Consider the following 24,638-nt stretch of genomic DNA (forward strand, 5'->3'; position numbering starts at 1 on the left):
CTGATCTATGGTCGGGCAAACCACTAGCGGGTAGGACCCGGGATCTGGGATGTGGATCCAGTGATCTTGCCTGGAGAAGTTTATGGACTGCTCTGACCAGCACAAATACTGGACTGGCTGTACGGAGACAAAATGCATCTTTCGCTGGCGTAACTTCTGCTTGCGGTTGCTGCAAAAGGTGTTGCATCCACCCACGATGATGTTGATTTGGCACTCCGATCGCTAGAAATCCCCATTCTGGTCAGCACCGGGCCTCTGGGCATTTGTGTGTGACTGGTCATGGCGCTCCTCTCAGTGTTGGTTCTCACGGTCATTGCGCTTGCGGTTGTCATGGTCATCATGGCCATCGCGGTCATCGTGATGGTGGTCGTCGTTGTAGCGATCGTCATGACGGTGGTAGTCGCGCCTATTGTTGTCCCGACGGTACTCATTGTGGTGGGATCACTTGTACTGCATCGAGGCGGCGAGCTCTTTCTTGAGGACTGTGTAGTCCCGGATATTATGACGTGCATCCTTGTGGAAGGGGCACGGAGCGTTGAGAGTGCCATCAAAATCTTCCCGGAGGAAAGTGGTCGGCCTAGCGGGGTCGCCTTCAACAGCGAAGACCTCGGGGGCCTGTTTTTTATGTCGAGACTTCGGACATGCTTGGGCTACGTCATGGATTGGATGATCGTAGTCGTCGGCCGGGCGGGTGCTTGATGTTCTGGAACTGAACTTTCACCGCCTCCTCAATGTCTACTTGCTTGTTCAACTTCCATCATCTACCCGACCATCTTGGGGGTAGCCTCGTACATCTTACAGAACATTGTGTGGTTCATCAGGCTGGAATGAAAGTACATGATGACATCGCAGTCTTCAACACTGGCCAACCTGTTGCGGTTCTCGAAGAAGTGGTTGGCGTACTCCTGGATGGTTTCGCCTATCCTCTAGCGGACTTGGCTGAGTTTCTCCATGTTGCCCGGTCTATTATAGGTAGCCTGGTAGTTTCGGGTGAAAGCTCTAGCGAGCTGACTCTAGCTGTCGATGCTGTTCTGAGAGAGATTCTCCAGTCACAGAAGCGGAAAGGGACCCATCACCATCGGGAAGTAGGCGGTCATCTGGTTGTAGGTGCCATTCGCAGTTTTCACCGTAGTACTATACGTCTTGAGCTAGATAGTGGGGTCGGAACAACCATCCTACTTTTTCTTGATGGCCGGCTTGAATGTGGCTGGCCAATCAACAGCCCTGAGGCGTGGGGTGAAGGCGGCGAAGCCATCAATTGCCGTGTTATCATCATCGTCGTCGAGGTAGTACTGGACGGGTGGAGCCCTAGGGCATCTGCCATAATCGCACCTGGGCGGGTTGTAAGCGTCTTCAGGGGTGTCATATACGTGGTTGTAGTTGGCACGGCGGCACATCTTCCTAGCGACAGCGGTCCTCGCGCTTTGCATCACGGTTGGGCACAGGAGCGCCATAGTCGCGGTCGTACTCGGCGCGGCAGCGGAGCTTGGCCTCTTCATGCTCGTGGTGGCTATTGTTGAGGTCGGGACGGATGTCGCAGTGCTGATGGAGGTCACGCAACTCATCACGAAGATCTCATTATCGTCTTGGTCGGCTGCGGTACTCATCATCGCCTCTCCCGCCGCAGCGGCGGTTGTCGTTGTTGTTGCGTTGTCGGTCTTTGTTAGCATTGTTTTTGACGGGTGGGTTGACGTTCTTATCCACCTTTTTCTTCACGTATTGGCGTCATCCAACCTCCCGCGCGGTCGCCTCGACGGTGGTTGGATCTACTATGCCCGGATTGGCTCCGGGAGTGTCGGGTAGCTATAGACCGATAGTGTGCGGGGCAGCTGTTGGCCTACTCCTCGATTTGGGCATTGGCGACTTGGAGTCACGCCCGAATCTGCCGGATTTGGTCCGACTTTGGAAAATTTTCCAGGTCGGCAAACACAACCCCCAGGTTGGCCTAGTGTGTAGTGAAGATGTTATGGTCGGCCTGCTCGAGTTCGGCTAGTAGATTGCGGGCGTCTGTCCTGAGCAAGTTGGTCAGCATTGTCGCAGTCATTCCGCGATGGTTGGCGCTGGTCGCCTGCTGCCTCTGTGATAGCAGCAGGTTGCAGCTGGGCATTAGCTTGCTCCTGTTGGTGCCATGCCACGCGGTTCTGGTCTTGGCGTTATGGCCTTCTTCCTGAGATTCCGTTTCGCCATCCCGGGACGGTTCATCAGCGAAGACCATGAAAGTTTCGTGATCAGACGTGGAAAAGTTGCTCTCATCATTGCTTCCGTAGGGATTTGGTGTCAGGACGATGCGGGGCACCAGGAATTCACCATAGTCCAGAAACTGGGCGGGTTCGGGTGGGTCTCCAGATTGAATCTGGAAAACCTGGTCAAGCTTGGCGGAGTACACAGCAGTCGAGTTCCACAGACCAAAGGGAATGCGGGACGGACCCTGTGTCGACCTTGTTGAGCGTAACACCGCCTCAGACAGATCTATGCACTCAGTAATAGTGTTGCTGATGCGATCCAACCCCACAATCAAATCGGAGGACGTGGGTGGGCGGGCAGCAGCTAGGATGCTTGGAATCCTCTTAGAGAGGGAGAGATTGTCAACTTGCTGGGCAAGCGGCGTGACGATCCTCGGATGTAGGACGTCCCCCATTAGAGCAGATCCAACAGAAGCCGAGCTGGAGCTGGATGCCGAGTCGACGGAGGACGCCGAGTCGACAAGAGAAGCGGTCGGATCGGAATCCGTCAGCATTGTCTCGAAATGAATCTGGATCGAGTTAGCGAGGAAGAGTTTCATGCTCTTGGGAAAAACAACGCCGGAGCAGGATGCCATTGAGGTCGCTAGGAGGATCTCGCGATCACCCCTACATGGAGCGCCAACTGTCGGATTTATAAGCCCGACAGTCCACCAGGGGGTTACCCAAGTGGTTGATTTGTAGGTGAGGGCGATTGCGAGACCAAGAACTCGATGGTGATCACGAGAACACAAGGGACACGGGAGATTTAGACAAGTTCGGGCCTCCGGAGAGTAACACCCTGCGTCTTGTATTTTGGTGGATTGTATTGCTCAATGGTTCGATGCCCTCAGGGGCTCCCTCGGCCACCTTATATAGGCTGACAACCTAGGGTTACAAGTCGGTTTGGATCTAATCTACTCGGTAGTTACATGGAAGGTAATATGGGTTAAACTACAACACGCGTTCCACGATATCCGGGTAGATTCGGACTGTCTTGTTGCCTTGACGTGTACTCCAAGTATCTTTATGTCCATGGCCCGCACGTCCTGGCCGGGCGGGCCCACTTGTTAGGTCTGACCGTTATCCTGGTCGGCAGGAACCCATGGGGTACCCATATCCCTCACAACTGATAACTACAAACAATCATTACAAATCAGAAACAATTCCATCTAATGTGAAACAAATCCAATGACAATAGCACCTGATGAGAATAAACAAAAGTTCGGAGCTCATCCAATTCTATTCTACAACATCGGCATCTGCTTAACACCAACCTAAAACTGAATCTTCAATTGCAAACAAGCTTGCGAAGGATAAAGATTCTACCGAGTCAACCCAGAAAACTAATACCAAATGATATGGAGATGGCCCGATCTTCTCGACGTAGGATCGTTAAGCCACATGTAGTGGTAGAAAGATAACTATTGTACCCTCTGATCTCCATGGACCAGCAAACACAATCTTGATAAGTTGCCATCAAACCCTCAATTCCCAGCAGAAAAGTAAGCACGATCTTCAGCGGAGCGTCCGATTCCCCTTCTATGATATGCACAGGAAGAACAAGCATGAGACCCTCATCATGGAGAAGCACATAGCTAAATCAATTCATAATTCGAGTTTAAGGTTATATGGACGCACACCCTAACTTATATATTAGCTAAGGGAACCTAAAACCTAAAAACTGGACTCTCAGAAACTTTGGACTCAATCTGCCGTTGTCTTCCCTTCTTAATTGCGGCGCATATTTAAGGAACTTTGGCTTCGGACTCCATCCATCACATGGGAAATCAAATTAGCTTTCGAAAGATTACTCAAACGTCCAAAACAGACTCCATACGTAGGAGATATGGATATCTTAATCCAGAGTTGTCGAGCTGTGACGTGGCGATCCGAATTGAATTCAAATCTTCCAATCTTCGAACTCATTCTTAGGCCCCGTTTGCTTCCGCTGACTTATTTTTAGCACCCATCACATCAAATGTTTAGATACTAATTAGGAGTATTAAACGTAGACTATTTACAAAATCCATTACATAAGTCGAGGCTAAACGGCGAGACGAATCTATTAAGCCTAATTAGTCTATGATTTGACAATGTGTTGCTACAGTAAAATATTTGCTATGATGGATTAATTAGGCTTAATAGATTCGTCTCGCCGTTTAGCCTCCACTTATGTAATGAGTTTTGTAAATAGTCTACATTTAATAATTAGTATCTAAACATTCTATGTGACACGTGCTAAAAATAAGTCACTGGAAGCAAACGCCCCCTTAATTCCGAATAAAATCCTTGCCAGACTTCAAAGAATGAAGTCTTTAAATTCCTTCTAAATTTATGGTAGAGTCGGATACGAAAAATAAGGATTTCTAGAACAGAGACTCTCCATGTTTTACAATCCACGCTCGTCAACGTGACAGCCTGATAGCCTTTAATGAAATTGCCATAACTCTTGTTACAAAACTCCAAATCTTATAATGTTGGAATCGTTAAAAAGAAGACTTGATATTCTTTCTAAATCTCACCTTTTAAATCCATGAAATCTTTTGTATCGGTATGCATAACTTAAGAGAAATGACTTGTCAGAACAGATAACCTGTAACTTACGTTCCTGGTGCTCACCGGATACAATTGAAAAACACACCGTTTTATGCCATGTTGCCTGCAAAAATTCTGACACGGCATCTAAGATCAAAATCAAGTAGGAGCGTACACACTACAACATGATAACCATGGATAACATTTGCAACAAAACATTTACGTATCTTGCAGCAAAGTTAAATATTTTTAGAAAAATTCACAACAAACTCTTACACCATTAAATTTTATGAATGAATCAATACAACATATGAAAGGCCGCAACGACAGCAACAATTGAAAAATGTATATGCAATATACACATATCAAGACCAAGAAGACGAAACCTTGTGAAACAATTTCAGCGTGCGCTTTCAGCAAACACTGACAAAATAACACTTGCCCCATTGACCAATAATGTTTGGACTAAAAATGTTTTTTTTTGCAACATCTCAAGTCGTATTTTAGGATTTTTTATAATTGCAATATTAAAAACATACTAGTTCCTAACAGTTTGAATTACCACGACATAAATAGAAATTTAGAATGGGCAAATGCAACAAATTGCAAGGCCTAACGTTACAATTATCAACTTACATTCTTGTGGCCTTTGGGATGAAGATTTGCTTCTTCGTGTCCCTTGTTCTTTCCAAAACAAATTACCGGAGAAGTCGTCTGATTCGCCTCGTTGTAAGCAAAGGGGTACTCGGCGTAATAAGGAGGAAAAAGAGAGCGAGCCAGTCAACGGATTCTCCTACGGATTAATCGATTGATCACCCTGGGTCGTCCCTTGCTCGACTCGCGTTCCTTGGTTCATCCCCTCCACCAAACCAAGGCAAGAGCGAAGCCGCCGGCCGCACCGATCGCCCCCCTCCCTCGCGGCGGCGGCGGCGGCGGCGGTGGCGGAGGAGGAGATGGGGCTGGAGGTGCCACCGGAGGAGACCAACCGGTGCGTGCGCGGGTGCTGCCGCAGCGCTGCCATCCCGCTCCATCTCCCGCCCGCCTCCTTCTCCCTCGTCTCCCCAATCGCGCGAGGTATCCCCACGCCTCCCGTGTTCCTCTTGGGGTGGTGATTTCTTCAGAGGAGGGACGGCGTAACGGTGAAATGCTATGCAGGGTCCGAGAGCACGGTGTACGAGGCTCGGCTGGGCGGCAAACGCGTCGCGGCCAAGAAGCCCGTGCTTGCCACGTCCGAGGACCTCGACAAGTTCCACTACCAGCTGCAGCTCCTCTGGTCGGTTTCATGCTCTCTGTCGCACAATTCAGTATTTATTTATCGTGTTCCCATAGTTACTACCCAATTACTTAAAAAGGGAAAGATGGTTCCGATGTTCTGGTTGGGGTCGTGCCATTGGGGATAATAAGGAGGGCTGACATTCTTTGACAGCTTGATGGGGTAACCATTTGTCCCCAAAGAAAACATGAATTGGATAGAAGAATGTTAGTTCTTATGTGGTCCACTGAGTTACAGCTTCATGGTAGCAGCAGGAAATTCCGGCGAACAGAAACAATTTTCTTTTGTTAAGACTTATAAGACTAGGAGTAATGCTGCTTGCCTACAGCTGCTGTAGGCATTTATCTCATGAGGAAAGCATGGTGGGTTTACTTTTCAGGATGCACTCTGACACTTTGTCATTGTGGCAAATGATACCTTTCCTGCATGAGAAGTTCATTGGAACTTGGAACAGGCGTTCGCATCATGAATAAACCACAAAGTTCCTTGCCTTGTTTATTTGATTAATTTTGGGATTTCTTATGTGTATGCAGTGAGTTGGATCACCCAGGGTTGGCAAAACTGATCGCAGCACATGCAAGCCCTCCGAATTACTTGATGTTCTTTGATTTCTTCGAGCCTCCAAACCTTGCAGACAAGATTCATGTCGAGGAATGGAGCCCTTCTGTCCAGCAAGTGGTCGCCATTGCCAGTGATCTAGGTCCAAGTTTGCTAATATCTTTTGATGCTCCTAATATCAAAACAAGTATAGACCTTAGGGGGTTACTCAGGGGTGGTTCCAGGCAATTTTGTCACTTGACAGCAATGGATTTTTTAAATCCAAGGCTAGATTATTGTTGATCTAATTAGGAAAAAAAGACCAATAACCATGCTATCAACACATGTTTCTCTATTCTGGATCTGCCTCTGGGCTCATTATAGGGTGCATTATATTGAACTGGAGAGTGCTCTAGTTTGAGGATATAATTTAACAGATTTGCATGAATGGTACTTTGGAACATGCTTCAAGCAGAATGTCTTAACTAAAAATCATTTGTTAGCATGAAACAAGGATATTCTGTTGAAATATGGTCTCCTGGCTTTATGCTTTTGAGTTTTGATCTACTTCAACCTTGCCCAGTTCTCTGTAAACATTTACCTTTTATTTATTCACTTGATTATGCAGACAAGCAAGCATACAAGTTGTACCCAAGGTCCCGTTATTTGTCTGGATATTTGTGGTTGTAGTTTCACCTGTTATTTCTGACCCACACAATATCATTCTTACCCTTATATCTTTTGGAAGGTTTTTCTTGTTTTGCTGTGATCAACTAAAACTTTCACACTGATAATTGCCTAATTCATTTTGTTCTGTGAACAAGACAAAGTGCTTCTAATGTCAAGGTGATGCATAAACATATTACTAAAACTTGTACTGTTAAATGAATAGCCAAGGAAAAAAGTGTGCCTAAAAGTTTGGGTATAAAGACAATAATATGGTCAGAATAAAATCCATGGGTCAAGAATCGTTGCTAATCCAAAGAAGCATCAGTTGTCATCTAATTGAAAATAACAGCACGCACACAAATATTGTTTGCCCTTGTTAGGTGGCAATAGCATGCCATATGATATTTGAGTTTCATATCTGTTTTTGCAAATACTAGTTTGACACCGTTTTGCATGATACCTTTTCAGCAAAGGCTCTTCAGTACCTGCACATCCTTGGGGTAGTTCACAGAGATATAAAACCTGCAAATATTTTGGTATGTGCCTGCATTTTTCTTATATCTGTTTAGAATCACATACTTCCGTGCACAACAGATTTCCACCTTTTTTCATACATTAATTGAAGCTTATAACTCTGTGCAGCTAGACAAAGACCTCCATCCACATCTAGCAGATTTTGGCTTAGCCATGTTTCAGAAGGATATTAAGTGTGTCTCAGTTGAGAACTGGAAATCATCTGGCAAGCCCACTGGTGGTTTCCATAAAAGGAATATGGTTGGGACACTAATTTACATGGCACCAGAAATTTTGAGAAAGGATATACATACAGAAAAATCTGATGTATATAGCTTTGCAGTATCTATCAAGTAAGGCCTCTTTCCTTTATATTATTAAATGTAAAATGACACCATCCACTTCAGTAACTTTATCATAACATTACAGTATAAACTATTTCTCCATAGTGTTTCTGTTGATGGTACATGTTATGTAGCAGCAGTAGTTTCACCTGATTGTAGGAAAATGGTTGTTCCGACACAGATGCCATATATGTAGGATAATTTTTCTGATTGCGTTTGGACACTTGATTTCTAGATTTATGTAAATAAGTGGTGCTACCATGGTTTGTCAGAATAAATTAACTACAGTGGTACTAGTGTATCAGTGATTCTGTAGAACTCCTTCGCCTGCCCCTAGCATGCAACCAGGTTGCATGCATTCGTATTGTCATTGCCCATTCTACTAATGGTGAATTGCTCTGATGTAACTGGGTCTACCAGTGATGCAAATAGGCAAGGGACGTGGAATTGGAATTGCAATTGCAAGCTAGAGCATAGCTGGATACTTCAGATAGAGAATCCATTGAAACCATTAGTTATGCTGTGATGGGCAAGGGTTTTGCTAGCATATTCAACTAAGTTGTGTCGTTTCTTTGTACATGTGAAATTTGTTAAGTACAAGGCAATGTATTCTGCGAGCATCATTATTCGTGACGCTTTAACACTTGCACTCTGTTTCACTAATTTACAGTGAGCTTCTTACTGGTGTGGTGCCTTACACAGATCTGCGAGCAGAAGCACAGGTATTTTATTGTTCTTTTATCTTCTTTGCTGGTTTGTGAATGCCAACTATGCTACCATGTTCTCTTGTTTATTGCAATTTTGTTGTAAAATTCATCTGACTACGGGCACCGATCATTCTACAGCATATAACGTATTCCATGATGCCCACAGAAAAGGTTTTTTTTCTCGAATACACAGGAGAGCTGCGTATCATTGTATTAATAGGAGAAGAAAGAGCCATACAGAGACTCACCCCCCCCCCCCCCACACACACACACACTCACACCCACACACACCAGAAACAGGAAAGGACTACCCGACCACCAAAAACAATTAACCAACCCCTCGGGCAGTGAGCAAGGTGAGTCCTTTAGCCCCTGCCAAACACCATAGCTCAGCATCTTCCTTAGCTAGGGGTCAAGGCTGCAGCAATGTTGGGGAGCAGATCCATTAAACACACAATCGTTACGATGGCGCCAAATGGTCCAGGCCCCAAGAATAATGAGAGAGTTTATGCCTTTCTTCATATCGCTGCCCACAGATCCTTCAATCTTCTTCCACCATTCATCAAAGGAGGGTTCATTGGGCTGTGGGGCAAGAGCAGACATGCCAGCAAAATGGAGCAGCAGGAACCAGAATTGTCTTGCAAGCACACATGAAATAAGAAGATGGTGAATGTCCTCATCTTCCTGGTGACATAATGGGCATCGCTCCGGGTGGGGGAGAGCACGACGAGCCAATCGGTCTGCTGTCCAGCATCTCTTGTGGGCCACAAGCCACATGAAGACACGGCATTTAGGAGGAGCCCAAGACTTCCAAATCCGTTTATATGGCTCAAAAAGGATGGCACCCTGGAAGAGAGCATCATAGGCAGATTTGGATGTTTATTGGCCTGAGGAGGACAGCCTCCAAACATGTTTATCAGGAATATCCTGGTGAAGCACAACACCGGCTATGATGTCCCAAAGTTTCAGATACTCCATCAAAGCATCCACAGTTAAGTTTCCTTGAATATCTTGGAACCATTGTTTATTAGTCAGGGCCTCACGCACTGTACGCCTATTAACTCTTCGTTTAGATACAAAAATATACAGCCGGGGAGCAAGATCTTGGATGCTTTTTCCAGCCAGCCATCTATCCTTCCAAAATAGCGTGTTCGCACCATCCCCAATTTCTGTATACACTGCCAGAGAGAGGAGGGATTCAACTTCTTTACTAACTTGTAGCGGCAGACTTGCCCACGGCCTGTTTGGTTCCAACTTCTTCAGCCATGGCCATCTCACCCTTAATGCGAAACTTGGTGACTTTAGATCTGAAATTCCAAGTCCACCTAGTTCCTTGGATCGACACACTTTTGGCCATGCGATGAGGCAGTGGTTCCAATTCTGCCGCACCGCCGCACTTAGAATTTTTCTTTTAGTGGTTATAATGATTAATGAATAGTTCCAATTATAAGTTATTGATTGTTCTATTCAGTATTGAAATTTATAATATTAGCTTCAGATTTGTATTATTGGGAGTCACGCATTTATTCCTTTATTAGTTCTGTACAAATGTTCATATTGCAGTTCTCTGTATTTAACATGAAAGACCCATTTATTTTTCTACAAGCATCATTAACCATATTTTCTATAGGCACACACTGTTCTTGAAATGACTTACACTGAACAACAACTTACAGCAGCAGTCGTTTCTCAAGGATTGCGCCCTGCACTTGCCCTTCCGAAATCTGGTGTTCCACCGACTCTATTGTCACTTATCCAACGTTGCTGGGATCGTGATCCTGAAAAGAGACCATCATTTGAAAATATAATTGATGAGCTAAATATTATCCAAAAGCATTTAGTTTCAAGTGCTTGTCTTCCACCATCTCCTGTGAGCAAGAGTCAAAGTGGCAATATAGAAGCACACCATTATCAAGAAGCATTAAACTGGTTCAACCAAGGGGAGCTTTTTGTTAAGAGATCAGAAAAATCTTATCTTACAGAGAATCTTTGGTCTGGCTCTTCCAATCAGTCCTCAGAGTATCATCCAACATTAAGTTGGGGCTCTTTTGCAACATGTGGTCGAAGGGAAACTATGGAAGATACCCATTTTATGCTTCCCAATGTGAGTGAAGAAAAGGATGTTTTTGCCTTCGGAATTTTTGATGGCCACAGAGGTTTGCTAGTCAAAGAAACATAGTTTGGTTTATCTTTACTAGCTTTTCACATTAAGATATCTTACACAACACTTTCCACAGGTTCAGCAGCTGCTGAGTTCTCTGTCCGTGCAGTCCCTGGATTTCTCAAGCAATTTGGTCGGGATACAAGGTTTGTGTTGAACACAAAACATCGGAAATGTTTTGCCATGCTAAAATTTCGATCTGAGTTCTGGCATTATGCAGCCCAACCGATGCCCTTGCAGAAGCATTTGTAAGGACTGACATAGCATTTAGAGAAGAACTAATTCTTCACCAAAAGTCAAAAAGGATAATCCGAAAAGACTGGCATCCTGGTTGCACAGCTGTGACAGCCCTGGTAGTGAGCAACAAGCTTTTTGTAGCAAATGCTGGTGATTGCCGAGCAATCTTGAGCCGTGCTGGTAAACCATTTCCCATGACCAAGGTTGGGCCTAATTGTTCTATATGATATTATGATTACTATATATTTTTTTGGGAATTGTGGCATCTCTGGCTCAAATTTATTTTCATTTTGTTGTTATAGGATCATGTTGCTAGCTGTCCGAAGGAAAGAGAACGCGTAACAAAGGCTGGAACTGAAGTAAAATGGCAGATAGATACGTGGCGTGTGGGTGCAGCTGCTCTTCAGGTGCTCAAATTGACTCCTTTTAGCAAGTATTGACTAGATCATTCATTGCAATGGCCAATGACTGGCAAGAAACTCCTTTTAGCAAGTATTGACTAGATCATGCTATTGGCTTCTAATACGTTTTATCGGCAATTTACTTGTTCCTTCAGGCTATAAGATGGTGCTTGACTGCTTGTTCACTACCTTACAATTTATTTGGGCATAAATATCGAATTATCTGTGTGCTTTTGCCAACAAGGAAAACTATCTAATCATTGTGCTGCCTACTGGTGCGCATGGCTAGTTGCTATACGGCAATTACGTATGGAACTATACTTCTTGCACAGTGAAACCTGAGCTCACAAAAGAAATATCAGACATAGAAAAGAATTGCCATACAAGATTATTTGGATACAGGAAGACTTTCAAATAATCACATCACATGCTCAGCAAAGTCATAAAGTTTTATTACGTCCAGGGTGTTTACTGCAGCTATAAGAATCTTTAATGGTGAATATAAAAAAAAAGAATCTTTAATGTTGCCTTGGACTTTCAGTTTGAATAAATTTTGCTTTAACAGTCCATACACACCTCTTCAATTTCGTCATATCAGCATTCTGGTAGTTTTGCTTTATGCTGTATTATTAGGAATATAGTCCTCGCATTCATATAACTTCCGTGGATCCATAAAATAGAAACTAAGTGATGATTAGGTTGGAACCAAGGCCATAAGAAAACCACCTCTTTCTATATTACTTTTATGGCTTGTGATAATAAGTTGTACAAATGTTGAGGCGTTGGAGTTTGCATTCCTACAAATGATGATTGAGGATTTTATGTGGAAATTTGCATTCATAGCCCATAGGAATGTGGTGTGGTTTTAACTAACAGGTTACAAGGTCAATTGGTGATGATGATCTCAAGCCAGCAGTCACAGCACAACCTGAGGTTATTGAAACTGCTTTGTCAGATGATGATGAATTCCTGGTAGGTTTTCTTCTATTATGTTGCTTTCTGTAGTTTTTCATTGTAAATCAATGTGATACATTGAACTTCATTTATTTATTTAGTTGGCATCTACCTATTGCCTTGTATTGAATTGGAACAGCAGCATTTTTCTTATTTCAGAACGGAGAGTGTTTTCCTACCCCTGGTTTTGTTGCCTAAGAATAGAGTATATAGAGATGAATTACCTCTGTACACAATGCTGTATGGAAGGTATAGGTTATTTTTCCATAGTAGATGCTATCTAATAAAGGAAGTGATAAGGCCTGAATGCATCCTTTGGATAGCCCCGTGTTAAGTACATATGGTACTGGGGAACTTGCTTAGTTCTGATGATGATGTCCAGCCTGGCATTGTTCTATTAATTTGATCCAGTTGAGTGACTCAACACTGTAGGGCACTAATTTTTGTTAGTTAGCAGGTTAGTTTGCCTCTGTTAATCTTCTTCTTCAATAAAATTATAATTTATAATACAAAATGCAGTTATGGATATGCCACATCATCCCAAAATCCACTTGGCCTTGGATGGACCATGGCTGTTGTAAAATGGGAGCTGGCTTAGAAGTCTGCTTTCGCAAAAAATCTTGGACCCAAGGTGCTATTGGACCCAGGGTTTTGATTAGTCCATCTTCAATTCTAATTTTGAATCTGGTGGGGTCCTCATGAAATGACTGGAACCCGCCAGTTCCTACCTGAAATCACGTTTTGTCATAAACCAAAACTTGTGAAACTAATTTAAATGGTGCCGGCGTGTTGCCAACCAGACTGGTTCTGGTTCTCCTGGCACAGACTTGAGACCCCAGATCTAGAGGATATAAAGTCGAATGGCCAAACACACCCACACACTAACACATTTGTGACCTGTATTTTGATTGAGATAAAATTGAATACTGGGTAATAATTAATAAAGAACACCTGTCAAATCGTCAGCCAAAACATAGTGGTTAATCCAAGCATTTGGATTTGCATTTTAAGTTTTCAGAAATATCAAGCACTGCTTACTCTGCTTAACCTACGATATGCATTCAAGGGACATGCACACTTCTCTTGATGTTAGTTACTATGAAAGATGTTCATTTGGTAAGATGCTCCTAACATTCTGTTGCTTGTTTGCATCAACAAAGCCTTTGTTGAATGTAATGGTTTGCATGAAATCATTATCACAGAATTCCTACCGCACTTGATGATTAAGCAAATATCAACAGATCTACTGAAATGAAGTATCTAAAGCTTCACAATCACTCCATTCGGTGTCCTGTAGGTGATGGCAAGTGATGGCCTGTGGGATGTGGTAAGCAACGAGGATGTGCTGTCAATAATCAAGGACACGGTAAAAGAGCCTGGAATGTGCTCTAAGAGGCTGGCTACGGAGGCTGCAGAGCGTGGCAGCAAAGACAACATCACTGTCATTGTTGTGTTCCTTCGCCCGGTCTCCACAGCCGAGCGAATATACTGAGTGACCACCAAAAGTCCAAAACCCTTGCTCATGCTATCAGCTCACAACTTTTTAATTAAATTTACATCGGTACAAAAGAAAAGAAGCTACACATTCATTCTTGTGTTCATATATAATTTTTACCCTGTGGAGGCTAAAAAGAACAAAGCATGTCAAGATAGCTGCCTCAGTTGCATTTTTTTTCTTATTCTTTTGCAATACCTCATTTGTAAACGAGCCAAATAGATGAGCATACAAAAGCTTTTTTTCCTTTTTCTGTTGTAAAGCAGAACGCAGCGAATAATCTCTTTGATAGAAATAAGTATACTAGCTGAGTACATTCGAAGTGTGTACATTCGAGGATATTTTATTTCTCTTGAAAACCATGGAACAGGCAAATCATTATCCTATATTGTATTAATAAAGTGCCGGTATAAATCAACTCTAGCCTGTCGTGTCGAAACAAGATGAAGAGATGACGAAACAATCTTTTATTAGCATCTCCTGTTTTTTAGTGTATACAAGAGGCTCCATCCATTGATGAATTCCACGCAACAATGCTGTACAAAACCTCATTCACTTTATGTGTATATATATTTAAACAAATGACTCCAACAATTTGTAGCATCTACCTTGTGGAATATACAGCAAAACTATGGACTCGTGTTGTTTGTACACGTAACAAAAAAACAGCGTACTTTTAACAGAAACCAAATGACTTGGACAACCACGGCAATTGGTGTCTTCTATCTTCAGATAACCTCGGCCTGGACTCCATCAATGTGACGCCTGAACTCCATCTTCAGATAGGCCGCCCATTAGGCACTGACAGGCATACAAAAGCAGAATACAGCAACGACTGTGCACGCCTGAAGAGTTTCAACAACTTCGACAATGAACCTGAAATTTGGGAGAAAATAACTAGATTATTTTGGTGCCAGCTCAGACCTAGCAACTTCAATGATTCTCAGTTGGAAATCGGAATGATATAAAATTGAACTGGGGCCATATTTTGCGTTCAAGAAAATGAAACGTGCAAGCCGTACCCAGACAGCAATATCTTGCAAGAAAGTGACACCAATTAAAAGCTACATCATCTTCATTGACCGGACATTTATATTTAATTGAGCAACATGTATAAACTTGAACTTGCTTCTTGTCTGTCTTTGGCAAAGTTTTGCGTCTATCTATGGAACCACCAAGTCGTTAAAATACACATGGGGGCATGGGGTTGCTTGCAGACAGACTTTTGTACTCCATATAAGCAACATTGCTTAATTGATGAATTAGTATGTGATGATATGATATGTTCTCTTTTTAATGGTTTAGACTTAGTCACTTCAGCATATGCTACGAGAACACGCCATTTACCTTTACAAAAAGAAATCCAGTTTTGCTTGTGTTAATGGTCACTTTCAGTAGAGAACAAATCTCTATGATGGATAGCTAGCGACAGAACTAGAGTGTTCCATTCACCAAATCCAAGTCCGTCTCCCTCTCTCTCTCCTAGTATTTGTTTGAATTTTAAACACCACCACAAATCATACAACCACTAGAACATCACTTAAAAGTTGTGGTACAGAGGTAGCCACAAGCCAGCCAAAAAAGAGAGGACAATACAAGATAACAGTAGATCATTTGTCGAACCTTGTTCTTTGGTATGCTCATGTGTGTGTAACTAGCAATGGCAGCCTGGCTTCCCCTCTTGATCCTTTTCTGAAGTAGGCATACAACAACAGCTGTATGATACCCAATATGGTTCCAATCCCATTTGGAATCTGAAATTGAGAAACAAACCAAGATGAGCACTAACAGACATACAGTTAGACACCCTTCCAAGCAAAAGCTACAACCAAACCAACAATAGGAAACTTGAACCGTACATATATGAAGAAATCATGCAGAAGCACCCCGTATACGAAGAACGATACACTCATCAGGAACATAGATAATGACAAATAGAAGGGCATGTACTCCACACTCTTTGTCCTGATGACTAGATTCTGTCAAACAAGAGTGGGAGAGAACAGGGAATAAGCATAATTGAAATGTCCTCAAAGAAACGTGGTCAAATCACAAGTAACTGCATTTGTATCAGTGAAATTATGAAACGCAATTAGGACTAGCAAATTAGGATACACGGAATAATCATGTCAATCTGCAAGAACTCACAATGATCGACAAGGGGGACGCAAACATGAATATGAGGGATGCAACGCTGAGATATCCAACGAATGTCTGCCGTGTATTGTGATCAAGCAACGCCAAACTAACATACATGATCATGCCAAAGACCACAAAGACGGCAGCCAGGAGACCAGAGACCTTCAACTGCAACAAGGATATCCCCATTCTCAGAAATTCAGTATGTGAATGTGCAGAAGATTGCCGAAAAGGCAGTTGAGGAACAAGTGCCCGGCACCCACCCTCTCCTTTGCGTTGGCAAAGGCGATGAATACGGCTGTGTAGGCGAGCTGGAAGGCGGCGCCGATGGAGTTGACGGTGACGACGAGGACGACCCCGTAGGAGACGAAGGGGAGGCCGTACCACATGCAGATGAGGCAGTTGAGCAGCGAGTAAATGTATGGCATGGCCGAGAACTGCTCCGTGGATCCATTCCGAACGATCCGCCTGAATGTTGGCCTGCGAGACGGGCATTACAGCTTCTTCAGCATTGGATCGGTTGAGGATAGAAACAAGGGGAAAACTTGTGTTGTCGAGATTAATTTGACCAAGGAAATCCGCTTAATAATCAAGAAAAGGGGGAACTTACAGTGGGGAGATGAAGAGCACGAATGCGAAGACGTTCCCTGAAACGGATTGCAATCAAGAAGATTCTAAGATGAGATTAGACGAGGAACGACCAAGAAAGAACTCTGGCAATCAAATTCAGCCGTCTTCTTCTCGCCACCGTCCAGCATCCAATCCCATACCCAAGGAACCCAATAAAAGCTGACCCAGGAGTCCCGTGCCAGAACCAGAAGGGGAAGACGAACAAGAAGTCAGAGAAGAATGCTTCGCTTTCTCTCCGGACGGGTAACAGGGAGACAGGAACAGAGAATGGCTGGTAGCATGTGCTGATGTCCTACTTACTATCTACGGATAAGGATGGATATTAACTACTGACCTGCGATTCCGGCCCCGTAGCAGCAGAGGTCCCGGTGGGACGGGCCGGCTGCGGAGCTCATCAATGCCGGAGCACCCCAATCCATGGTGCTCCCAGCCTCCCACTACGGCACTACCGGTGCCTTTCGCTCTCTCGACGAGGGAAGATACGCTTTGCCGTAGTACTGATCTGCTCTGCCCTGCTCGGTTCGGCACGGCAATGAATATATTAGCAGGGGCGGCGGCAGGCCCGCATGCCGCAGGAGGCAGCGGCGGCCATGACAGGCTCGGTGGGATCTGGAGACGGAGGCGGGGGTGTTTGATTTGTTTCTGCTTGGTGTGTAGCGGCCTCGTTTCCTTTTCTTCCCGATCGGGGTCCTCGTCAGGGCAGGGTAAGCAGCACATGTGGGATTTGTTTTGTGGATATCCTCTCTCTCTCTCTCTCTCTCTCTCTCTCTCTTCGCCGCGATTGATCGGGCCGGTCGGCCTCTCGCGCCTCATGGAGGTGGCGCTGATGGCGACAGGAAGCGGCGAGTCGCGGTCCACGGCTCCATCCAGGCGTGCAAGAATATGATTCGTTCACGGACTAGTTACGTAATTTTAGGGGAAAGGTTCTCGAATTTTACCGCTTTCGTATCGTAACCATGATTACTATTTTAGCGAATGTAGTAAACCATGGGTTTTGAGAATCCGATTGAAACAAAATTAAGGTTCATGTATGCCTGTCTTTGTTTTTCAAAAAAAGATGTTAGTATTTCACCTCACAAAGCTGTTTCAAGACAGAATAATCAGACAAAGCAAGAGAACGCTACATAAATCTTTGGTTGGATACAAGTAAAGGGCTGGTTCAATTTAGCGCGTCTATAATGTTTGACAAAACTTAAAACTGGTGCAAAAGGAATACTAATTTTTTTTAAAAAAGTGTATTTTTTATTCTTAAACTTAAGTAGTGTAAAAGTGTAACATTAATTCCTCATGTTTCATTTGGTGCAAATAGCCCCCTTAACTACTGCATTTATCATCAATCTTAGTTTAACAATAGTTTAGTATCATATGACAACAGTTTTGGCCATGTAATCATCTCGCTAATCACTACTTATCCATATTTATGTTGAGTCAATTGCTATAACAGTTCGGTGGGAATCAGTTGCGTTAATTTTTCTTGGGTAGCTATTTTAGATGATTTACTGAAATGTTTTTGTGGGTTTATATTTTTGAATCATTGCATCGCTAAGCAGTGATTAGTTCATTAAATGGCACTAACCATTATGAAGTCGAGGTGAGGAGCTTAATGCACATATATAATTAGTAAGGGATCAATTTGTGCTAACTAAAATACGAGGGATTAATGTCACACTTTAAAAATACTTAAACCATGAAAAAAACATTTTTTCCATAATATTATATTTTTATCCATAAGTTGCAATCAGAATTTCCGAGCCTCCGAGGGGTCTCTTGTCTTGTTTGAATGTTGGTTAGTCCTGCACTCCTGCTCAAGGTTTCGGTTTTTCAGGGTAGTTGTTTGCAGGTTTAGCTTGATGTCTGTCCGCTGCCTCTGGACTCTAGTGAGGGAGAGCGAAGTTCTATGCGCGGCTGGTGGGTTGTCAGACCTGGATTTGCAGTTTTGGGATGGCATGTTTCAACTCTCAAGATCAAACGCAACAATATTTTATCGAAACTCATCGTGCCATTTTCAGCGAGAAGCTAGATTGCCATCCCACAAGCGCCATCTTGTTATCTAATTACTGAATAATTTAGGGGTGTTTGGAAAGGGGTGCTAAACTTTAGCACCCCACTTTTTAGCACCTTTTAGCACTTGGGCTCCCAAACAGGAGTGCTAAAAGGGGTGTGCTAAAGTTTAGCATCCCCATTTTCTTTAGCACACCCAAGGGGTGCTAAAAGGTGCTAATGGGTGCTAAAAGTGGTCCCAAACTCATTTTTTCCCCTGCTGCCCCCCCTCTCCTCTCCTCTCTCTCTCCTCCCCGCCACCTGCCTCTTCCGCCTACCCCGCTGCCTCCGCCGGCCTGCCTCCGCCACCCGGCCCCGCCACCTCCGCCGCCCGGCCCCGCCACCTCCGCCGGCCCCGCCTCCCCCGCGCGACCCGCGCCGCCACCACCTCACGGGTGCCGCCTCGCCCGGGATCCGACCGGTGCCGCCTCGCCCTCTTCGGCACCGGCAGGGGACCTGGAGCGGGAAGCCGCCGAGCCCCGGTGGAGGTGGATCTGGCGCCCCGCCATCCCCGTCCACTCCCCCACCGGCCACACCGCGTAAGCTCCGGCGGCAACTCCCGAGCCCGCCTCCTCCGCCGGGCCCTGGGCCCTGCCGCCTCCTCCGCCCACTCCCGAGCCCGCCTCCTCCGCCGGGCCCTGCCGCCTCCTCCGCCCACTCCCGAGCCCGCCTCCTCCGCCAGGCCCTGCCGCCTCCTCTTCTTCGAGGCCGCTAATACCGGCGCCGCCTTTTTCATCACCTCGCCTGGCGCGGCCTTCCTCCTCGGTGAGTTTGGCGGGTTTGGTGGTGGCATCAGGGGCCTCTTCGGCGGTGGGGGCGGTGGAGGCGGCAGATGGGGTGCGGGGGGCGGTGGTGCCGGTGGCGGCGATGGGGGCTTCTGGTCCAACTTGTTCTCCTCCGGCGCGGCGAACGATTTGGAGCTTGCTTGGATTTCTTGAGTGGATTACAAGAGCAGAGGGGTATAATTGTCTTTTGCAAACCAATGTGCTAAAGTTTAGCACACTATCCAAACAGCCTTAAGTGCTAAACTTTAGCACTACATTTGAGGGTGCTAAACTTTAGCACTGTGCTAAAGTTTAGCACTTGCTATCCAAACAGGGCTTAGTAGTGAAGTAATGCGGTCAAAATGGCAAATCTGAAGTTAATTGCGTACGCGCTTATTTAATGCTTGAATATTACAATTGAAGAGTGAATGTTCAAGATTTCAAACTTTCTAGTACAAAGTTCATAGGTCAATTAATTTAAAATGTTAGTAGGACTATTTGAGGGTTGGAACTTTTTGAGCCTAAAGATCAAAATTCCAAGCTCCGGCCATTCCCTTGTCCACATCTCCATCACGCGCGGCGAAGGTGCCGCTCTGCCACACCGTACGACGACGCCCCTCCGCCCCCACCACGCGACGGCTCCTCCCTTCCCGAGCGACGCCCACCCGACCCCTCCACCGGTAGCACCCCTCATCCCTACGAGCCTCCGGCCTCCCTCAGGCCGGCGCCCTCCAAGCCGGCGTGCCCAGGCGGCCAAGCCGGTGCCCCTGGACCGACTCCCTTCAGACCGACGTGGGCAGGCCATCGCTGGCGTCCACAGACGCCCCGCGTGCCTTTAGCCAAGCAGAGGAAACTTGGTTTAGCACGTGGTGCTCGATCAGATTCTTCTGTACATGCTTCTCCCAAATTTAATTGCAAGCAACACGGGAGGAGGAAGGTACCAACTGGCTTTGATGGGCAAGCGGAACAGCAAGACCCCGTGAGGCCTTGCCTGCTGGCGCACAACCTGATGGCGTCGGATGAGTGTGTGCAAAAATCAGAGGTAGAAGATGTACGGTTTGGGGTACTTTTGTCCGAGTTAGTAGAGGTGCTGGCAAATTCTAACGGAATGGTGGTTTCACTTAGAGTTTGCGTCTTTTCGTGGTATTTTACGTGGGCTAGGTGGACGTGCTTTTTCAGTGGTACTTTCCAGAAGTCGTAATCTTTCGGTACTATAGAACTAATTTTTCCTTCCAGATTTCGTTCGAGAGCCACTATTTAATTGGACATTTATTGATAAGGGATTAGCTAGCTTCATCAGCTTTTCTACGGAAAATTGTACATACATAAGATTTAATAAGAGCTGATCGATATGTATATGCACTGCACGTGTTAATTTGAGTATTTGACCGATGACTCTAACTATTAAGAACTTCTTTGGCAGCGTTCCGGATGTTCCTAAAATGAGGAGCTACTTTTTTTTCTACGGCTTCTCTCAAAACGGCTCCGGCTCCTTGATCTAGTGCTCCAGGTGTGGAGCTATTTTTGACCAAACTATTTGGTAAAGCTCCAACCGGAGCAGGAGAAGTTGGAGCTGGAGCATTGCTAAAGGGGCAATAAGTAGAGATATATTTTCTCTTATAAAAAATATAAGTTCATCTCTAGATTTATTCTAAATCAAACATCTTTTGTAATATTTTACTGTAAATGTAAGAAATATAGATTAGTATTACTATATTCACTATAAAAATACTTTCATAATATAGAACTCATCTATTTAAGATAATGTATTTTCTATAAATATTATTAGCCAAAGTGTTCTATCGAAGACTGTACTTAATATCCAATAGACCTATATTTCAGACAGGATCGGAAGGAAAAGTATTTAGGTCCCGTTTGGATCCTTGGAATTGAATTCCATTCTAATAATCATAATTTAGAAATAAATTAATTAAGCTAATATAATTGTAGGTGGAATATATTTGTATATTATTGTTGGTCATATGAGAGAGATACTTATGTGCTGCATTTCTGCTACATGGAAGCGAGTCGAAGAGCGTGCTATAAGAATTAAATTCCATTCTAATAATCATAATCTATAGAATCAATTTCCATCTCCCACTTTATGAATTTAACATAGTCTTATATCTAAACTTTGGAAAGTTATGGAATCCCACATTCCAAAATAAATTAGTCTACTCCATTAAATAGATTCCAATTCCTTCAAAATGAAGGGTTCCAAACGGGGCCTTAATGAAATACTGTCCGCGGAAACTCAAAAGGCCGTCTGTATTCAAACCAAAACAAAGATGTTTTAGAAAACATAATCCAAGACGCCACGGAATCATTACATCGCCAGGTGGGGCCCCCACCTCATGATGCTGACTCGGACAAGTCGGAACAAGCGGATGATGATCCACTGCTCCGCGTGTTCAAAGTCCCAACTCCCAAATACCGATCAAAAGATCTGGGTCGTATGTAAGTTGTGGTATTTGTGGACAACGCTCCTTAGGCTCTGGTTAACCTATGGATTTGGGAAGAAACCTCATAAAGAAATGATGCAACTTGGTCTTGCGAGGAAAATGAAAAAGAGCCCGAGGCAGGCAGGGAGGAGGAGTGGACTTTTGGGGAAGAATACTGTTCCCGGTTGGTCCAGAAGACGTGAACCAAGAACCAAGTCCTAATGTATGATCGTGCTACGTGGAGTACTTCTCTAGAATAGGACTATCAGGCATTTTCTGCAAAGCGTTATCCCTATCAACTTCGTTGATGTCATTTCTTTTTTGAAAGTTTATTATTAAGACATAGCATTTGTTTTATGTCTTCCAACGTGATTGGCGCGAATTTGTTATTATTATAATAATATTAATCGAGTGCTTCAGCAATGAGCACCTGATACCTGTTTGGCGGGACAAAGCTGTTTCAGGTGTTTGGATTTCTTTATGATTCGGTCGCCGTGACTGCATCAATCGTTCAGCAGTTTTGTAAATGTCTCGTGATGGCATGCGGGTGGTGACTAGGACAGCTGACGAGGCGCACTTGCTCCCACCGTGTCGCCTACCGGCCGAGCTGCTTCTGCGCCAAAAGTCATCCAGGCCTGCCCTCCCTCTAGTGCACACGTGGACGCTCCCTCTGCTTTTGCCGGCACTTCCAACGAATTTCCTTTAATTTCAACGGGTAGCTGTACGCCAGGTTGTTCTGCTCGTGCATGCCACGCGCCCTCGTCACCTTTTTATCCGAGCATGCCTTTTACCGGGTTCACACATCGTGCCTCTCTCGGGTCACAGTAGCTAACTTGATCAGGTTTACTGTTTCGCCTTTGCTTGCAACGTTAAAATCTGTTTCAATTAGGCCTTGTTCGTTTCGGTTGGAACGGCTCGGAACATGGCCTGTTCCACCCGGATCGAATAGGCCCGGTTTGAAGTCAGGTCGGATCAAGGATGGTCGTTCGGTTAGGTATGGCCCGGAACAAAAACGGTCCGGAATGAACTTTCCACCCTCTCCATAGCCCGGAACGCTTCCACTGGTCTCACCCCCCAGTTCCGATCCAGGCGACGGATGTACGAGGCGACGCGAGGTAGCGGCGTGCGAGGCGACACGGCGGCGGCGTGAGGTGACGGCGTCGTGGCGTGGGACATCTTCGACGGCCACCACCGCGACGACGGCTGCCGCCTTCTCGCCGGTATGCCACTGCCTTTTCCTCTTCTCTCCCTCTCGCCCTAGCAGATCGATCTGGCGCTCGATCGATGGTGCTTGATAGGGGTCAGCTTGCCGCCTCTGGATCTTGGCCAGCAGGTAGGGGTAGCACCATGGCGCTGCTCCCCTTCCTATCTAGCGAGTAGCGACCACCCCTGTTTCTTCTTTGCTACGGGTATCATCGGGGCTCGCCGGCTTTTCTTGTGGGGGGTGAAGTTTCAGTTCTCGCATGCTTCTTTGCTCCGTCTCTTCCTGGGTTTTGCTGCAAGGATTAGTCCAACTATTCCGCGAATTTCGGCGTCCTTTACGTGTTCTTGCTCAGAAAATAATAACGGGAGGGATGCGCATGGTTTTTCTTGTTTCGTCAGGTGGTGTTTTTGTTGCAAGTTCAGGGCTGAAATAAATACAGGATGATTCTTGGTTTCTTGGGCGCCTTGTTTGCTTCACCTTCAGTTCTGAGTGATCGATTCTACTGAGCATTTATTTACTAGTATATCATGTCTTTTTTCTTCATTGCTTATGAACTAGATGTACTCTGAGTAACAACTTGTTGCATAGCTGTATGCTTTGCTAAACAAGGAACAGAATGTTTGTTGTTTAAGCCTCCTAAGATTCCAAAGGAAGAAATAATCTTTAGATCACAATACTGTGCCTCTTGAGAGCTTCAATTTTGGATTCAATTGGTTATCTGTCATTCAAATTTAACTGTTAAATCAACCTAGGAATGCATCAAAAATGAACCCCTATTGGCTACCAACCATGGATTTCCAGGGATCTTGGGTCCGCTTGCTCACAAATTGCATATAAGTATCTTGTGCAATAGTTTGTGATCCAGTGAGATCCCAGCTAACTGAAACTTGATAGCATTTCTTGTTTGATGTGGTTCTTGTTTGATAGTATTAGTTGAGGTGAAAAAGGATCAGGTAGATCTGCAGGGACACATGGAGTGCCATCTACAGTTTCAGTTTCAGTGGCTGCTCCATCTAAATGTGCCCATTTAGTTCTAACACGGTCACACAACAGCTCTTTTTTCTAGAGTTTGTGAGGAAATCAGGCATGCAAGATCACTTGTATATTTTCTCACATGATGTATCATGTTAATCACAAAACTATAGAAATTTGGTTGTATGCTGTGTGGATAGTGAGAGAAAAATGATGCACGCCTTGCGACAGATAAGTGCCACATTGGATGTGATTCATAATGAGTAAACTAAGAGCTGGGTTATCTTGATTAATCAGTGGTTGCAGTGTCATGCACCTTTCAGTTATGCCACATTGTTGTCTGAAGTAAAACTGAAGAGAAAACTGAAGGTGATGTCGCCATTAGCCTACCCTGAAATGA

The 24,638-nt window shown here is 44.7% G+C and overlaps 2 protein-coding genes across 2 annotated transcripts; one reads left to right on the plus strand and one right to left on the minus strand.

Annotated features, from left to right (window-relative positions):
- Positions 1–5,542: 5,542 nt before the first annotated feature.
- Positions 5,543–14,462, plus strand: LOC101758134 (protein kinase and PP2C-like domain-containing protein). Its single transcript, XM_004968835.4, has 12 exons — positions 5,543–5,831; positions 5,913–6,030; positions 6,564–6,730; positions 7,705–7,772; positions 7,879–8,102; positions 8,764–8,815; positions 10,431–10,956; positions 11,038–11,107; positions 11,182–11,401; positions 11,501–11,605; positions 12,476–12,571; positions 13,851–14,462. The coding sequence occupies exons 1-12, from the start codon at positions 5,711–5,713 to the stop codon at positions 14,043–14,045; spliced, it is 1,962 nt and encodes a 653-aa protein (XP_004968892.1). The 5' UTR covers positions 5,543–5,710; the 3' UTR covers positions 14,046–14,462.
- Positions 14,463–14,500: 38 nt separating this feature from the next.
- LOC101758547 (bidirectional sugar transporter SWEET2a) lies at positions 14,501–17,558 on the minus strand. Its single transcript, XM_004968836.4, has 7 exons — positions 17,152–17,558; positions 16,798–16,834; positions 16,451–16,667; positions 16,197–16,355; positions 15,908–16,027; positions 15,672–15,802; positions 14,501–14,924 (listed from the first exon to the last, which is right to left on the minus strand). The coding sequence occupies exons 1-6, from the start codon at positions 17,234–17,236 to the stop codon at positions 15,689–15,691; spliced, it is 732 nt and encodes a 243-aa protein (XP_004968893.1). The 5' UTR covers positions 17,237–17,558; the 3' UTR covers positions 14,501–14,924; positions 15,672–15,688.
- Positions 17,559–24,638: the final 7,080 nt, after the last annotated feature.

This window comes from Setaria italica, chromosome V (genome assembly GCF_000263155.2).
Source record: "Setaria italica strain Yugu1 chromosome V, Setaria_italica_v2.0, whole genome shotgun sequence".
Taxonomy (NCBI): domain Eukaryota; kingdom Viridiplantae; phylum Streptophyta; class Magnoliopsida; order Poales; family Poaceae; genus Setaria; species Setaria italica.

Bases quoted from the DNA above. Each gene is read 5' to 3' on its own strand.
- LOC101758547 (XM_004968836.4), bottom strand. From the start codon at position 17,236: ATGGATTGGGGTGCTCCGGCATTGATGAGCTCCGCAGCCGGCCCGTCC. The intron at 16,668-16,797 runs GTAAGTTCCCCC...CCCGTCTCGCAG, and splicing joins GTGCTCTTCATCTCCCCACT to GCCAACATTCAGGCGGATCG. The intron at 15,803-15,907 runs GTACGGTTCAAG...TCTCAATTTCAG, and splicing joins TGCATGATTTCTTCATATAT to ATTCCAAATGGGATTGGAAC.
- LOC101758134 (XM_004968835.4), top strand. From the start codon at position 5,711: ATGGGGCTGGAGGTGCCACCGGAGGAGACCAACCGGTGCGTGCGCGGG. The intron at 6,031-6,563 runs GTCGGTTTCATG...ATGTGTATGCAG, and splicing joins TACCAGCTGCAGCTCCTCTG to TGAGTTGGATCACCCAGGGT. The intron at 12,572-13,850 runs GTAGGTTTTCTT...GGTGTCCTGTAG, and splicing joins CAGATGATGATGAATTCCTG to GTGATGGCAAGTGATGGCCT.